Source organism: Chelonoidis abingdonii, chromosome 5 (assembly GCF_003597395.2).
Source record: "Chelonoidis abingdonii isolate Lonesome George chromosome 5, CheloAbing_2.0, whole genome shotgun sequence".
In the NCBI taxonomy this organism is placed as follows: domain Eukaryota; kingdom Metazoa; phylum Chordata; order Testudines; family Testudinidae; genus Chelonoidis; species Chelonoidis abingdonii.
This window is the reverse complement of record NC_133773.1, coordinates 139,990,526-140,008,500: the sequence shown is the minus strand read 5'-3', so window position 1 is coordinate 140,008,500 and position 17,975 is coordinate 139,990,526. Positions and strand designations below refer to the sequence as shown.

The 17,975-nt window shown below is 42.5% G+C and overlaps 1 protein-coding gene across 5 annotated transcripts in view; it reads left to right on the top strand.

Moving 5' to 3' along the window:
• Positions 1-17,975, top strand: part of SLC4A11 (solute carrier family 4 member 11) — a 189,422-nt gene that overhangs the window by 111,609 nt on the left and 59,838 nt on the right. For all 5 annotated transcript variants that reach the window (XM_032803059.2, XM_032803061.2, XM_075066672.1 and 2 more), the window contains exons 9-11: positions 2,771-2,855; positions 12,641-12,766; positions 14,728-14,841. In XM_032803059.2, coding sequence (XP_032658950.1) covers positions 2,771-2,855; positions 12,641-12,766; positions 14,728-14,841 — 325 coding nt within the window. The remainder of the gene's footprint in view (positions 1-2,770; positions 2,856-12,640; positions 12,767-14,727; positions 14,842-17,975) is intronic.

The following is a 17,975-nucleotide window of genomic DNA, read 5'->3' as shown; positions in this document are numbered from 1 at the left end:
GGGAAGATCATCAGCAACAATAGAAGCTGATTGGCTGAAGCCAACTCCTTTTAACAAATCCTGTCCTAAACTTGTCCGATACACAGTTAATTAAAACCCAACAAAAACCAAAATTTTAGTTTCCCCGATAAACTTTTGAAAAGTTATAGTTTCATTTCCTTTGGGCAACTGTTGTATGCGCCATTGTCCACTATGACATTTTCGCCAACCAAATAGCCCAGTGATAACGTTCTTCATTCAAGCAAGGCTCATAAATCTGGTGTTTCTGCTCATTTATTCCAAATTTTCCCCTAATTCACTGCATGCATAATTTTTTTCTTTTTAATTTGTTCCTTCTATGCTGTCGCCACCACTAGCACCCAGATCAATCTCCATTCATGTGCACGAAGGCTGCCAGGGCAGGCACTGAGTTAGCAGCTTGTGCCAACTATGCACATGGGTGCAGTCATTTTCTCCTTCTCCCCTAAGGGTAACCATTCTGATGGTTGTTCTCCTGTGTTGCTATGGCAAGATGAGTAAACATACTCCTCATTAAAGCAACTGTGATTCTCCGTGTGACCTCTGCCTTTGGGAATGTTTATGTCTAAAAATAGTAGCCTTTTGCAATATGCTCAAATGTTTCTATCAGAGGGTTTGGGGTTTTTCAGTTCATATTTCCCTGGTTGTTTAGACCACAAACAAGGTGCTAGAGTTCAAATTTCCAACACAAATAAGCAAGAGATCTTTAAAAGAAGGCTTAAAATAAAGTTCTGTGGACACACAGCAGTAGTACACGTGTGCCAGCACCATGCCAAGAGAAACAGGCAGTTGGCCAAATAGCTGAAGGCCAATGGGAAAAGTAATGAAGAATACACAGAAACTGAGCTTGCGGGGGATCCCTTTAGATTATACCTGATTGGGAAAAGTCCCAGTTTTCAGCTCAGCTATGAACTCTTTCCACTCAAAGTGATTCCATTCCATGTGAAATGGGTGTGGAGTTCCTTCATTTGCAGTCAAGTCAATGCCATGTGGAAACCAATCCCTGGTAAATGTTTTATACTGAGTTAAATTCATGTAACTGATTTTTAGTGTTGTAGCATTAAAACTTTCCTTTCAAACACACAACTTCCACCCAGCCTTTCATAGATGAGTAGTCAACCAAAGGAGAAAGCGGATAAATCTGCACCTCTTTGAGATGGAGCCACCATCTGGTTAATTCGTGTATGTTATGTCTCCAAATTGTATTGAGTCTCTCATTTAGACTGCAAGCAATGTGGTCAGGGACTGTATTTTCTGTGTGCAGTATTGCAACATACATACTGTTGGCTCTTTTCAGATAAGACCCTTGTAGCCATTAGAGTTCAAAATAACAGCAGGGTTTAAAGATTTTGCACCTGAACTATTGTGTGGTGTGTTATGCTCTGCGTTGGCAAGGCTGGCAAGAGAAACGAAGTACTTTAATTGTTAGATGATTTAGGTTTTTGAAAGGAACTGAATCAAATTTCTCATTTCATGGTTCAAGGAGCCAAATATATTACATTCTGCTGGCTCTTTGCAAAAGTGCAGAAGTGTGGAGGTTATTTTTAAAAAACAGCAGAGATGTATTCAACTCCAACAAGTTGCTTACTCTAATAATATTGCTCACTCTCAATTTTATCGTGATTCTCTCAGTGGTCGGTGTTTTTCTTAAAGCTCCAGCTGCTGGAATTGGAAGGCTGCAAGAGAAACTTTTAAAAAACAAAAAAAAAAAACAAAGGAGGCTTCTAGCCCCATGGTTGCAGAAGAAAGCCTGATAGCGGAAAGCTATTGCATCCTAAAAATACCAGAAGCAAATAAAAAGAGCCTAATATTTATTTTTTAAAAAGCCATGAGATTTTTTTTTTAAAAAAATCAGTCTTATGATGGGGGGTTAGGGGGTGCTAATGATTTTTGAACTTTTGGGGGTTGGCAAAGTCAGGTGTGACCTCTGCTATTGGAAGCAGTTTATCTGATGCAAAAATAGTTTGGGTCCTTCAGATTTACTGGCCTGGATCATTTAGTTGGATGGAAACCTAGGGAAGTGGACTTTGTGGGAGGAAATCCCCCCAGTCCCTTCTTTTGGAGACTCGCCACATCATCCCTTTTGGGTAGGAGTTTGTATGGAAAAGGCTGCAGGGCCCACCCCAAACCTGCAAAATCCTGAGATCTACAGGAAGCTGGTTGTCCATTTGGAGACTTGTGCCTTTCTCGGCATTGGCTGTGGCCCCTGGGCTACACACCTAAACTCAGTCTCTCTTTCTCTCCCCTCACCTTGGTAACATGGCTCCATCAGAGCCTCCCTATTACCACAGCAGCCTCAAGAGTCAATTTCCCCATCTGTGAAGTGGGATGAAAATAACTGTCAAGTATCAGAGGGGTAGCCGTGTTAGTTTGGATCTGTAAAAAGTGACAGAGTCCTGTGCCACCTTATGGACTGACAGACATACTGGAGCATGAGCTTTCGTGAGTGCATCTGACGAAGTGGATATTCACCCACGAAAGCTCATGCTCCAATATGTCTGTTAGTCTATAAGGTGCCACAGGACTCTTTGTGAAAATAATTGTCTCTCGCGGAAGGGTTATGGTGCTTTGGACTATGTAAATTGCTATAGACGTGCTAACTGTTTGTTTTTTATTATTGCAAAATCTGGATCTGAATGGCCCATTCAAAACAATTAGTTTTAAGTGCCTATCAGCACTGAATAAGGAGGTTAATCTTTTTAACAATATACGAGCCTTTAAACTGACACACCATTTCCTTCCTTTCTTTCAGTTGCATGAGTTTTTCAATGTTGGCAAGGGAATATTTGATGACATAGCACGAAGATTTCCAGTGTACGCTTTGGACTTCACTGACGGTAGGTTGGCCAATGTTTATAGAAGCACTGGCCTGCTTTTAATTCTTGTGATATGATGTCCTGTTTACAATGTGAATTGAATATGTTCTTTGATATCTCTATTGGCCCTTTTTACTTAAAAGAAAACCAGGATAGAAACCTATAAATAATTTCTGAACTGACATGATTTAAGGACTTGAGAAATTTGCAACATTCTCTTAACGAAGATGTTTGTTTTGAGCTAAATTAATTCCCCATTAAATTGTATGTTGACGATTACATTGATTTATTGTTGGTATCTGCAAAGGAATGTGAATCAAAATTTATCCTAAACGAATCAGTTTTAATTGGTACAGTACACTCCCCTTCTGCTGCTGTCTGTGTAAGCCAGCCATCGCTATCCAGAGATGATGTGGATGTTGAGCACTGTTACAAACTGAAGTTATGGGCATCTCATTAGGATGCCTGTTATAAACAATGTGGTCTCATTAAGGTTCATAAGCAATACAGAGAAGCATAGGGCTCTGAGCCAGACTAGTTGTTATATCAGGGTTTAACTACCTGATTTTATTATTATAACAGCGTCAATCATAATTTGTAAATGGTCATGAAATTGTATCCGGTATAATTGGCACTAGTGTGACCACTGTTGGAATACTGTGTCTGGTTCTGACGTCCACAGTTCAAGAAGGACGTTGATACATTGGAGAGGGTTCAGAGAAGAGCCACGAGAATGATTTAAGGATTAGAAATCTGCCTTATAGTGATAGACTCAAAGAGCTCAACCTTCACTCTGTTAAGCTAAATAGATTAAGGGGTGACTTGGCTACAATCTGAATACCTACGGGGGGAACAAATATTTAGTAATGTAGCAGTGAAAGATACAACATGAACCAATGGCTAGAAGCTGAAGCTAAACCAATTCAGGGGCACATGAGGGGTACATTTTTAACAGAATAATTAACCACTGGAACAATTCATGGTGAATTCTCCATCACTGACAGTTTTTCAGCCAAGATTGGATGTTTTTCTAAAGGATCTGGTTTAGAACTTCCCCAAAATAATTCCTATGGCCTGTTTTATACAGAGGGGGCAAACTAAATAATGGTTCTTTCTAATCTTGAAATCTATGAAAAAACACACATTTTTGGGAGTCTACAACTGTTGTAAAAACTGTCTCAGGACAGAACCTTGGCATGCAAAGCCTCCGACCAACAGCAGTTTTATATTCTATTCTCTGGTTTTGAGATCTAGGAGTAACGGAAGTTTTAATTTATTACGTAAACTGATTTGGGCGTTCATCTAACTCCAAACAGCTCCACATGTTGCAGTGAAAGGTGCCAAATGATGTGTCCTGTTAGAAGAGGATGGAGACTTCCTTACATTCCCATAGAGCCAGTGTCCCAAAGTTTGCTGCCCCACAGGAAGCTCTGGCTTTCTACCAACAGGAGGGTCACAAAAGCTGATTGGTCATTGAAAAAATAGTTTTTCAAATATATTTTGCAGTTTGTGAATGACGCAAACTGGTGGAGCCAGATTTTGCAACCACAGGGCCGATAGGTCATTAGTGATGGGCTGGGAGAGCAAGTCTGCTCCACGCTCACCTGGCAGCAGCTGCTCCTGTCCCACAGTGCAGGGCCCAGCTCCCCACTCCGGGCATTGCAACCTGACGCATGGGGTCGTAGCACCATTCAGATTTGGCCCAGCCAGTCATGTGAGTCGGTGGCATTGCAACATGGAACACAGAGTCTGGGTCACGGCGCTCCCGTGTGCCAGGTCACGACACTCAGAATGGGGAGCCAGGCAGTGGGGGCTCACTCTCCAGCCCCATATGAACATTGGTGTCATGCCCCTTCTTTTGTCCATTTTGTAACATGCTTGAAAAGTCACCTTGAGGCAGGGCGGTCAGCCCCGAACCTTCCTGTTAGCTCCCAACACTGAGGGCAAGGAACTTTTTGTCTTCTACATTGCCATTCTGCTAGGCTGAGTGAAATGGGTCTAGTTTCCTTTATCCTCCATGTGCTCCATACACAGTTGTGCCTGAGTGCAGAAAGTGTCTCCCGGCTGTCTGTGACTGCCATAAATGTTCAGCAGCAGCTAAATGTTTTACAAGGTGGTGAAAGGACAGAGTTTCAGTCTTTCCTAGATAGATGCAAGTGGAGACAAACCCTTACACTCTGAAATTCGAGCTCTATCATATGAGCCAATTGTGGGCAAAGATGTGCAGAGAAAATTATTTTCATAAGTGGAGCTCAAGTGCCTAGTGCAGCTAAAATAAAAATCATTTCTTTGCATATGTATTTTTGTGTTTGTCTGGTGGATGGGGAGATAATTTATCAGAGTTATGCCCCCAGCTCTACCTGTGACTTGCTGTGTGACCATGGGCAAGTCACTCCATCTCTCCACGCCTGGTTCCTCACGTGGTATTGTGACGATAATGTTAACATTTGTGAAGCCCGCAGAGTGCCTTGGATGCAAAGTGCTGGAAGAGTACTATGCCGTGTGTAGCGTACTACAATGATCCATGTCTTTGTCACCTTAGGACTAGACTATAGCTGCTCACATTACCTGGGATGACTCAAGGTCCACCCTGTAGCTGCATCAGGCTAGCACACAGATGTTTGCAGGCAGGAACCCATCATCCTAATGCTCTCTGCTCTACAGTTACTGAAAATTGAATTCTGAATACAATTCAAGATCCTTGTTCTCATATTAAGAACGTTGACTGGACTCTGAACCCTGTTTTCCCAGAACCATCTCTCTCTCCTCCACACTATGCTATGCCAACAGATCCCACGTTTCTTTTGTGTTGGCCAGAACGGAGAGTTTTCAGTGGAAAAATTCCTAGAATGGAACCAGCTTTGGCAGCAGACCAAATTGAGCCCAAATCTCTCTCCTGCAGACCATGCTGCACATTACACCTCTTAAGTGAACTTTTCCCCAAAGCAGCCATATAACAATGGCACCCAGCACTGACGCAATCTACCACTAGTCCCTATCACTGTGAAGAACTGGCCTAATAGAAGGAACTAGAGCTGAGCCTTCAAGAGGTGGGGGTGTGTGTATTTTTTTTCTTTTTGCGAGGGGCACAGAGACTACAACAGGGAATGCTATACAAATGTCTATAAATGAGAGCTAGGCAGAGTGTGGAAATTCCATTTTGTGAAGGATTTCAAAATTTGACTTGGTTCTAAATTGAAATGAAATTTGAAAAATTTGAAATTCTATGAAGAATTTTTATTTTTTTAATTAATCATAACATTTTTTGATTTTGACTTTATTTTTATTCTACAAATTTTTAACAAATTGAAATGTAAAGCAATTTTTTTAAAAATCATTTTGTTCTGATTTTCTGTATTGTCAGAATTTTTTTGAGTTTTTCTCCAAAACAAAAGTTTTTTGCAAAAGCATTTTGATTTCAATGGAACTGTGTTTTCTGGTGAGTTCTACTATAAATAAAGACTGTAGTATATTTTTGTAGTTTTAAGCTGAAAATCGGTGAAGAACAGGAACACCATGAAAGAGGATGAGTTTAGGTAAGGACCTTTCCTTATCTTGTGTTTGTGAAGTACTTTGCTCATCACTAGCTCAAATAAGCAGAGAAGTTTTGTATGAGCAGTGGTCACAGCTGAAACTTGGTTCAATGATTCTCAGCACTGCACCATCAATATACTTAGCATTTATGAAATAACATGAATGATACAGTCTGTACAGAATATAGGTGGAGGGGCTGAGATTCTTGCAACAATGAAGAACGCTGGTGTAATTCTTTAAGGATACATGGGATGAAGAATAGATGAGAAACAGTGAGCATCTTCCACAAAGCGCCAGGCTAGAAGGAGAACAAGACCATGAAACTTCTGAATCATCTCAAAGCAGCATGGTATTGCAAATGGGGTATTTGAATGAGCCAAACTAAAACAGCCACAAGGTTCACATTACAGAGAAGGCATTGTTTTTACTGAGGAAGTAGAGAGTACAGTCTAAGCAGAAGGCACAGTAGCAATGTATGAACAGACCAACAAGACCTCCCACACTGTTATGACATTCCAAAAAGACAATTTAATGGTTGAAGGAGAGGGGGATTTTGCTGTTCTAGTGGCTTTGTGCTCACAGTGAAGATAAGGGAGCTGCTAGTGCTAGCTAAAGAAGAATGCTTTAGTTCATAAGAGGCTTGTGTTTTTGTGGCAGAAAGACTAGGGGTGAAATCCTAGCACCTTTGACGTCAATGGAACCAGGAAGTCACAGCGGGATTCTAGGGGCGTGTATGATTTGTATAGAGATTGTCTGTCTTGTCTGAAGCACTTGGGTTTGATACACTTGAATTATGAAAATGACTGGGACACTTTAACTGTCCTTTAAAACTGGGAGTAAAATGAAATGTATGGTGAGCTATGAACTGTTGAGTTCCTGCAGTACAGCTCGTGGGATTTTGCTTGGTTTTTATAAACTTCGGTCCAGCAGCAGCAGTTATCTTTTAATAACTTTATTGATATATTTGAATAACTCTCCTTGTGACTTACCAATATCATGTACAAAAATAATAGGGCCAAATACAGGGTATCCCATTGCTGAACTTGTCCCTAAAAAATTCTGAAGATTTTAGCTTAAATTCCTGATAAAATCATACAGATTTTGAAAAAACTGCCTGTTTTCCCCCCAAAAAAAGGAAAACAAAAACCCCACAACCCAAAAATCCTATTGTTTTCTTTTGATCATATATGATTTACACATTCTCTGCATTCTTTTAAATGTTCTTCCATTCCTTCAATATGTTTTTTTATGTATAATGGCTTTTTTTGTGGTTTGCTATTTTATTCTACCAGTGCAATACAAAGAGAACTTTGAAACAATTTAAAGATGTACAATGCTGATCAGTTAAATGAAAGTCAGTGCACTGAAGTAAGATACTGGTGTTCCTGGATTTTGTTCTCAGCAACAACACTGACTCTCTATGTCCCTGTGATGATCACTTAGCTTCCCATTGCTTCAGTTTCCTTGTCCCATGGGATTTGAGATTAATTCTTGTCGACCCTATTCTTCCACCTTACTCATGTTGAGTAGGACCTGGGAATGGGCAATAGGGGATGGATCACTTGTTGATTCCCTGTTCTGTTCATTCCCTCTGAAGCACCTGACCTTGGCTAATGTCAGAAGACAGGATACTTGGCTAGATGGACCATTGGTCTGACCGTCTTATGTTTTGACCTCACCATGCAAGTTTTGTTGAAATCAGTAGGATTGCCCTTGGAGGCCTTGATCCTGCACAACACTTAAGCATGCATGTAACTTTGCTCAAGTGAACAGTCCTACTGAAGGACTGCAGAGGTGAGCCGCATGATGCATGTGATTGTGTTTTGCGGGATCAGGGCTATAGTGAGGTACCGTAATACTCACCAGGGTCAAGATATTTATAAAGAACTTTTCAAGGTAAAAAGCTTTAAGTGCTATAGTTAATCTGACTTGTTGGAAAAGGGCGTTTTGCAAACATGCAACGTACCTTAACTGACCAGTGCATCACCTAAGCCTGCAAGTGCAGTTTGAGCCTGCAGCTCCCCATTGGTAAATACTCACGTGCACTTAAATAGGTGGCCACTCTCCTGAGCTGTCTGTTTTGCTCTCTTGCTTTAAGTGCTTGATGGGTTTTGGCTTCCTAAAGCCCCATCTCTGGCCATGTTCAAGTGCCAAATTGTACGGACTCTCGGCATTTCCATGCATAGCTTGGGCCCCTCTTGTTGAAAGTGAAACCTATTAAAATAATATGGATGTGTGTGAATATACATCCTGCTAAGTGGACAGAAGTCTGCAGGAAATAATTAACAGCCAAAAGAAATACAAGATGCTAAGTTGGTAGAATCCCCCTGAGCATTCTGTTTATTTTCTCAAATTCCGTTTCCTGAACCTGAGTGTATTTTCCCTTTGCCCAAGAAAGAATCCATTGAATATAGAGCGCTCCAGCCTAAAGAACGTGTGCTCATAAGCAGTCTTCCTTTAAGGGAAAAAAATTGTTCATTCTGGCCATCTGTGCTCTTCAAGAATACAGAGCAGACTCACGTCTTCCTTTCACTTCTTGCTTTCGCTCTTCCTGCAAATTATAGTGAAATTGGGATGGATCTGAAAGGTAGATCAGAAAGCCAGATCTAACCTAACAATTCATAATACAGTTCAAAAATCTCTCTAACGTGGCATTGCAGCATGAAGTGTGTATGTGTTGCCCTTCTTTAGGGATGACTCAATGATATCATCTGCCAAGTAATTTCCTAATTTAAACATGACTCATGACTGATACTTTGTTTGCCTTGGGTTTAAAAGATGTGGCTTTGTCTATGAAGCACATCAATGTAATTGAACTTTTCAGCTGATTTTATTCGATAGCTAATACAATGGGAAAGGAACGCTTGCTTACTAGTAGCTATGCTCACACATCTCCTAGAATCTCTCAAGTTTATCCAATAAATGTAAAATTAATAGGTCTAAGTGTGTCAGCCTCTGAGCCTTTTTATGAATTATGTTCTAAACATGAATATTAAAGTAATTTGAGGCCAACAATATGCTAATCTGTGCATTTTCCAGAAGATGCTGTATGGTTTCTTTTAATGTCAGATAGCGATTTTTTTTAACCTGAACACAGATAATTTAATGTGTGGAAATGAAAGAGCACAAAATATAGAGCTGTCATACAAATAAGCATTGTCGCTGGCAGTTTCAATTGTAGCTGTGTCTTCATTTTAAGTCACAGCTTCTCTAACAGTCAAGCACTCAAATCTCACAGCTGGACTGCAAGTTGATTGTGCTGCAAATGTACACTACCCAGTCGGAGGAAGGTGGCTTGTTTTTCCACTAGTTTTATTAGGCTGTTCCAAATGAGATACTGTCATGATGCATCCTGCATTTTTTTCAGATGAAGTGGTCTGGGTCAGTTTCTGGGCTGCAAATAAACCTGTTAGATCTCTCATCAGACATTGACGTAAAAGAAAAATGTCATTGTGATAAAAATTTGAACTTAAAAATCCTAATTTTACACATGGTTTATTTGTACGTCCAGAAAAAAACAGCAGGTCAATGAATCTGCAGTGTTGCTGTAGCTGTATGGGTTCCAGGACATTAGGCCATGTCTATATGTACAACTGAAGACCCTCTATGCCGACAGGACAAGCTCTCCCACCGACATAGCGCTGTGCGCAGGAGCTCTTACGTTGCTGTAATTTGTTGTTTGGAGGTAGAATATTCACACCTCTGAGGGATGAAAATTTTGCCGACAGAGGCTGTAGTATAGACATGCCCTTGAGACACAAGGTGGGTGAGGTAATATCTTTTATTGGACCAACAGCTGTTCATGAGAGAGACAAGCTTCTGAGCTCTTCTTCAGGCCTGGGACAGGTATACAGAATGACACAGCTAGATACAAGGTGGAGCAGATTGTCTGGCGTAAGTAGTTAACACACATTCTAATCTAAGGGACCATTCAAGGTGAAGTGACCCATTAACACCCCTGCAGTCATAAGACAAAGAAGCGTGGGTTAGCTGGTTATTGATTGTTGTAATAAGCCAAAAATTGTGTATTTATTCTTAAGACCATGACTTTTAGTGTCTAGAAAGTTATGAATTTAAACTCCCAGGCTTTTTCTTCTGAAGGTTTCCTTTCAGGACAAGGACTGAGAGGTCAGATACCAAGTGATTGCTTTATGAAAAATGTTTGCCCACAAGTGATAGTGTTTTTGTCTTATCTTTTTTTGTGAGAGTTCATTCAGTTGGTCCAATATAAGAGATTACGTCCATCCACCTCGTCTCTTTACTATCTTGGGACCAACACAGCAAAAGCAACACTGTGTATAACCTTAACATAGGCATTCTTGTATTGTATCACTTGTTTGTGTAAAATTATCAAATCAAATAAACTGTGTTTTTTCCCCTGTGTGTTAATTATTCAAGCCTATAACATTATCAGATTTCTGTCTGAGACAGTGTAGTTCCTGGTGGTTGTTTTTCCTGTCAAAGGCACTGTGAGCTGAGAAGACAATTGATTAGCATGTTGAAACTAACAAAGGACAAATCACAAAATGTTCATGTGCTTGATTTTTAGTTAAGAACGCCTAACATGTGGCTGCTGCTTTGATCCTCATCCAAGCTGTCCAAACTTCTTGGGTTTGGAAAATTAGGCTGCAAGTCTAACAAAAACATGTTTTCTCGAGATTTCCAGTATTTTTTGTTTCTGATGATGCTAGAACGTCTGTCTGCTAGAGCAGCCAATCGGGTGGCATTTTGGCACTTCCGATTTTGGTCTGTTTTGATAAAGTTGCCCTAATTGTAAGCTCAACAGTGTAAAAAAAAAAAAAAAAAAATGTGAAAGTTGACAATGTTACAATAACCTATAACAACAAATGTTGATGGAAAAATAGGTCAAATTGTTTTCAATATTGAATGTTGTCAACAAATGCAAGAAAACCAGACAGAGACAAAATTAGTCCAAACAAAAAGGCAATGGTGATATATTTCAAGGACTGTGTTAAGATCATGTTTGGTAAAACAAGAAGCCGTGGAACCAGAAATTAATGAACCCAAATGGGTATGTCAGATATTGGTCCTAATGGGAGGACAAAATAATGAGATGGGGTATTCCGCCCATCACTCTCTTTTTGGGTCCTGAAAGACATTTTTTGGAGAACGATGTAAAGAAGAACAGACAGAGGCTACTGAAGCAGGCTTCACCATCATGGCTGCCAACCCCACCATTTCCTGGGAACCCTGGACCTTCATCATCCTGATTCTGAGAGATGTCCTGACTAGACCAAGCCAGAGAGATGGATTCAACCCTACCAGTTCCAGATGAATCCCGAACACCAGCAGAGATAAAACAGGGTTGGACTTTAACAATAGCATGTACAACAGCAGCTCCAGCCCATCTCAACTAACATCTTCTCTTTTCCCCACCAGGACAGTTATTACCATCTTTAAAACCACCTAAGGGATTTTCCCCTGTAAAGACTCTCTCCAGGGAAAGGGGTATTGGTAAAATAAAAAGTCGTCATACTCAATTTACATTTAACTGGTTTCTCTTATTTTATTTTTTATTTTATTTTTTTTTAACAAAAGGTTAAACGGATTTTTAATGGTGCGTTGGCTTAGGTACTAAGCAGGCTGAGGGGGCCTCTATACCAAACCGTGTTTAACGCTTTTTAATGTTGGATAGTGATTGGATTTATGTTAATATCTTTGGGCCATATATTTCATCTAAATTAATACAAGTCCCAGATGGGAGTGCAGAGGTGCACTAAAATGAAAAATAACTTACCTTTTTTAAAAAAAAATTCAAGCCTCCAAATAAACCTTTGGCTTGAGGTTTGGTAGTTAGTTTATTCCAACTGGTTCAGGTTCCTTCACTTAAGTCACTTCCTTGGTCCCAAAGAAGTATCTGTAAATAATTTCTAAATGAGAACAGAATGAAAAATCAAATATAGTTTGTAAGTAACAAACTATAAATAAATAAAAGCTCACCTCAACAGAAACGGAATTTTCTGTAATGAAGGTAGATTTTCAGGTTGAAACACTGAACATTTTCATACCTATGTTGACTACTTATCGGTTATCTTCCATAGCTTGCGTTTGTACTATAACTGGGCATAAACACCATCAGGAATTGTATCTTTTAAATAGATGCAGACTACGTATCTAGTTTTTTGTTTTAGTAATTAAAATATTGTCACCAGTAACTAAAGATCTGCGTGACTGTCTTTGAGTGATGTTTTAATGCCATAGAATCAACTGTGCGGTTGATTATTAATACTGCTGGTTTTGGTTTGTTTCAGGGATTATTGGGAATAACAAGGCCATAGGAAAATACATCACAACGATGATCTTTTTATATTTTGCCTGCCTTCTGCCATCCATTGCATTTGGTTCCCTAAATGATGAAAACACAAGAGGAGTTATTGGTGAGCTTACCACTCTTTTTTTTGGTTTAAAATCCTCTTTCTGTCTGTAAATCGGGATTGCTTTGTCAGTTTGGAGGAAATAATGAAATAAGCAAGGTCTGGTGGAGGAGACGTCGGTAACGACTTCTTTTCCAATAACAATATGGACAGTTGTGCTCTGACCTTATTTCTCTTAATAGATTAGAAAAACGAATCTGTATCTATATACAAACTTTTCTGGTATCCCTGGGTGCATATACAACTACAGACCTAATCATTCTGTTCTGTGCTACCCATGTTGCAATGACACTAAAGGTAATCCTGTGCACAGCGTTGTAAGTCCACACTTGCTGTGTGTTTGTACAACACCTAACGCAATGGGGCCCTGCTCCTGACTGGGACTTGGGGTGGCTATTATAATACAAATAACTAACCTGGTGGAAGACATTTGCTTACTCTTCTAGTATCACCCAACCAATCCCCACCTTAGGCCTGATTCATCTTTGCACTGAGGCCCCTTGACACTGTGCTTGTAATTCAGCAGTAGCTTAGTGTAGATGAGAATTCAGCCCTGTTTTGTCTGCTTCTTATGTATGAAAAATTGCTCCTTGTTTCACTTTAAAAGAGTTGTTCTCAAACTATGAGGTGTGCCTCCCAAGGAAGGTGCAAGAATGTGTCAAGGAAAGTGCAAGCTGCACATGGATTTGGTTTTTTTTTTTTTGGTTTGTTTTTCTGTGGTGGTGGTTTTTTCTTAAGTGCTCCAGCTGTCAGCCCCGGGCAGCTCAGACTGTCAGCCCCAGGAGGCTGGGGCTCATGCAGAAGGACCATACACATCGGGGAGGCGGGGGAAGGGATAAAGGGGACAACTGGAGCCCTGTTGCCTTGCTGACAGCTGGAACCCCACTACCTGGGTTTGGGTTCTCTTCCCCCAGGAGGCAGTGGCAGGTCTCCAGCTGTCAGCCCCAGGGTGGCAGCAGTGAGGTTGGCAATGGGGCACTAAGTCCGCTGTCTGCTGAAAAGTTATATTGACAAATGTCACTTTTCACATTGCTACCCTTACTTCTGTACTGCTGCTGGTGTGGCACTGCCTTCCGAGCTGTGCTCCCAGCCGCGAGCCATCGCTCTCGGCTCGCTTGTCCGGCAATGGGGGGGCGGGTGTATAAGGGGGGCGCAAATGATTACAGACACAAAGAAGGGAGGTACAATCAAATAAGTTTGAGACCCACTGATTTAAAAAAAATCCCTCTGTTCTGCACGTGAAAGGGCAATTGCCTGGGATCCCAAGTCTCCCTTTAGACTGTTAACCAAACTTACATTATGTTCCATCGATCTGAATTCCCTAGTAATGATTATACCCTTTATGTATTAACTGCTGTCTGTGGGTAGATCCCTGTTTGAATAGTCTTGCTCTTAGTATGTGCTGTTAGTGCCTAGCATTCACGACTTGGGTGGCTCACATTAGCGCAATAATCATCTTGCTGATCACTAAACAGGGGCAGCTCCAGGCACCAGTGCACCAAGTGCATGCCTGGGGCAGCAAGTCAGCCTGCCTTCGGTGGCATGCCTGCGGGAGGTCCGCTGGTCTCGCAGCTTCGGTGGGAGTTCGGCGGCGGGTACACCAAAGGCACGGGACCGGCGGACCTCCCACAGGCATGCCTCCGAATCCGTGTTACCGGCAGGCCTCCTGTAGGCATGCCACCGAAAGCCACCTGACTACCATGTTTGGGGCGGCAAAATACATAGAGCCGCCCCTGTCACTAAGGGCATGTGTACGCTGATTTGGGCTCACGGGGCTCAGGCTTAGGGGCTGTTTAATTGTGGTTTGGACCTTCAGGCTTGGGCTGGAGCCTGAACTCTGGGATCTACCCTCCTCGTGGGGTCCAGGGCCCTGCCAGAGCCAATTGCAGTGTAGCCAGACCCTTAGTAGGAAGTGCATTTGTAAATATGTGGGCTTAAAAAATACACTTTGTCGTTGTTTTTAGATGTGCAGAAGACAATTGTTGGCCAGTGTATCGGTGGACTTCTTTATGCTCTGTTTTCAGGGCAGCCACTAGTTGTACTCTTAACCACAGCTCCTTTAGCCTTGTACATCAATGGTAAGTTTACCAAAGCATATTGCGGATGGAGGAGAACATACTGCACTCAGAATCAGTGAGATGGCATTCTCTGAGAGCCTTGCCTTCCTTAGAGCTGTGCTAACTAAATCTATCGAAGGTGTGCAGCTACACAAAGCTAAATGTTACAGACCTGCTTTCAGCCCTGCAAAAGGGATCTAGGGAGTGTTGTTTCATTGAGATTTCTAATAGAATAATTTTAAATTAAAAAAATAAATACGGGTTTTTTTAATGAGAATAAAATTGAATGTCCATGGGATGTTTTTTGTTCTCACTTAGCAATAAATATTTGTATGCATTGAGGATCAGGTACTGCAATATGCATCCTGAATATATAGCCCTGATGAAGTGTGATGAGTAGATTTTCAGTAATGAGTAACCAGTGACAGTAGCCCTTTTTTTAGCTGAAGGTACTGGGGTAAGTTGGATCCACCAGTATTTGCATTATAGGTCCGATAAGGGTATGTCTAACTACGGGATTATTCCGATTTTACATAAACCGGTTTTGTAAAACAGATTGTATAAAGTCGAGTGCACGCGGCCACACTAAGCACATTAATTCGGCGGTGTGAGTCCATGTACTGAGGCTAGTGTCGATTTCCGGAGTGTTGCACTGTGGGTAGGTATCCCGGAGCTATCCCATAGTTCCCGCAGTCTCCCCCACCCCTTGGAATTCTGGGTTGAGATCTCAGTGCCTGATGGGGCAAAAAACATTGTCGCGGGTGGTTCTGGGTACAGCCTCATCCCTCCCTCCATGAAAGCAGCAGACAACCGTTTCGCACCTTTTTTCCTGGGTGAACTGTGCAAATGCCATAGCACAGCAAGCATGGACCCTGCTCAGATCAAGACCGCAATTGTGGACGTTGTAAACACCTCGCCCATTTTCGTGCAGTCTATGCTGAAACCAGGACCTGCAAAGCCAGGAGGAGGCGGGGCTACGACAGAAGTGGCGAACGAGAGTGATGAGGACATGGACACAGAATTCTCTCAAACCGCGGGGCCCCTGCGCTTTGGAGATCCTGCTGGTAATAGGGATAGGTTCTAGCCATTGAATGCCGATTTTGGGCCCGGGAAACAAGCACAGACTGGTGGGACCGCATAGTTTTGCAGGTTTGGGATGATTCGCCAGTGGCAACAAAACTTTCGCATGCGTAAGCCAGGGCACCCAGTACATAACCGCAAGGAGGTACTTTTTCCATGGTGCTGCAAGCACTGGTGGATCACAAGGGACATTTCACCAACATCCACGTGGATAGCCAGGAAGAGTTCAAGACGCTTGCGTCTTCAGGAAACATTACTCTGTGGCCTGGTCTACACTACGCGTTAAACCAATTTTAGCAGCGTTAAACCGATTTAACGCTGTACCCGTCCACACTACGAGGCCCTTTATATCGATATAAAGGGCTCTTTAAATCGGTTTCTGTACTCCTCCCAACGAGAGGAGTAGCGCTAAAATCGGTATTACCATATCGGATTAGGGTTAGTGTGGCCGCAAATCGACGGTATTGGCCTCCGGGCGGTATCCCACAGTGCACCACTGTGACCGCTCTGGACAGCAATCTGAACTCGGATGCTGTGGCCAGGTAAACAGGAAAAGCCCCGCGAAATTTTGATTTTCATTTCCTGTTTGCCCAGCGTGGAGCTCTGATCAGCACGGGTGGCAATGCAGTCCCAAATCCAAAAAAAGAGCTCCAGCATGGACCGTACAGGAGATACTGGATCTGATCGCTGTATGGGGAAACAAATCTGTTCTATCAAAGCTCCGTTACAGAAGACGAAATGCCAAAGCGTTTGAAAAAAAAATCTCCAGGCTACACAGTGCTGCGTGACAAGCGTAACGGGAAGCCAGAGACTCAAATGGACGCTCATGGAGGGAGGGGGTACTGAGGACTCCAGCTATCCCACAGTCCACAGCAGTCTCCGAAAAGTATTTGCATTCTTGGCTGAGCTCCCAATGCCTGTAGGGTTCAAACACATTGTCCGGCGTGGTTCAGGGAATAGCTCCTCAATTTACTCCCCCCCCCCCACGTGAAAGAAAGGGGAAAGAAATCGTTTCTTGACTTCTTTCAATGTCACCCTATGTCTACTGAATGCTGCTGGTAGACGCGATGCTGCAGCAGTGAAGCGCAGTATCCGCTCCTCTCCCTCCCAGGTGGCAGATGGTGCAGTAGGACTGTAACGGTCCGTTATCACCATGAGTGCTCAATGCTTGATAACTGCTGCTCCTGGCTGGCCTGAGGTGAGGGCTGCCGGGGGGTGCCTGGGTAAAAATAGGAATGATTCCCTGGTCACTCCAGTAGATGGACAGAACGGCTGGTAACCGTCTTCATCATAGCAACTGGGGGCTGAGCTTCATCAGCCCCCTCCTTTTCATGTGTAAAGAAAAGATTCTGTACTGCCTGGACTATCATAGCAGTGGGATGCTGGCTCCTCTCCCCTGCACCGCTTAATGTCCTGCCTGGACTGTCATAGCCCCGGGAGGCTGCCTCCCCCTCATTTTATCTCACTAACAAGTCACTGTTTTTATTCCTGCATTCTTTATAACTTCATGACACAAATGGGGGGGACACTGCCACGGTAGCCCAGGAAGGTTGGGGGAGGAGGGAAGCAACGGGTGGGGTTGTTGCAGGGGCACCCCCCGTGAATGGCATGTAGCTCATCATTTCTGCAGGATCTGACACGGAGCAGCTGTGCTCTCTGATACACTGGTTCTCTAGTACACTTGCCCCATATTCTAGGCAGGACTGACTCTATTTTTAGAAACCATAAAGGAGGGATTGACTCGGGGAGTCATTCCCAGTTTTGCTTTTGCGCCCCCGGCCGATCTCAGCCAGGGGCACCCATGATAGCAGCAGACAGTACAGAGGGACAGATAACCGTCATCTCATTGCCAATTTACCGGCAGCAGATGGTACAGAACGACTGATAACCGTCTCTGCTATCATGCAAAAGCAAATGAATGCTGCTGTGTAGCGCTGGAGTATCGCCTCTGTCACGGCATCCAGTACACATACGGTGACTGTAAAAAAAAAAAAAAAAAAAAAAGCTGAACGGGCTCCATGGTTGCCGTGCTATGGCATCTGCCAGGGCAATCCAGGAAAAAGGGCGCAAAATGA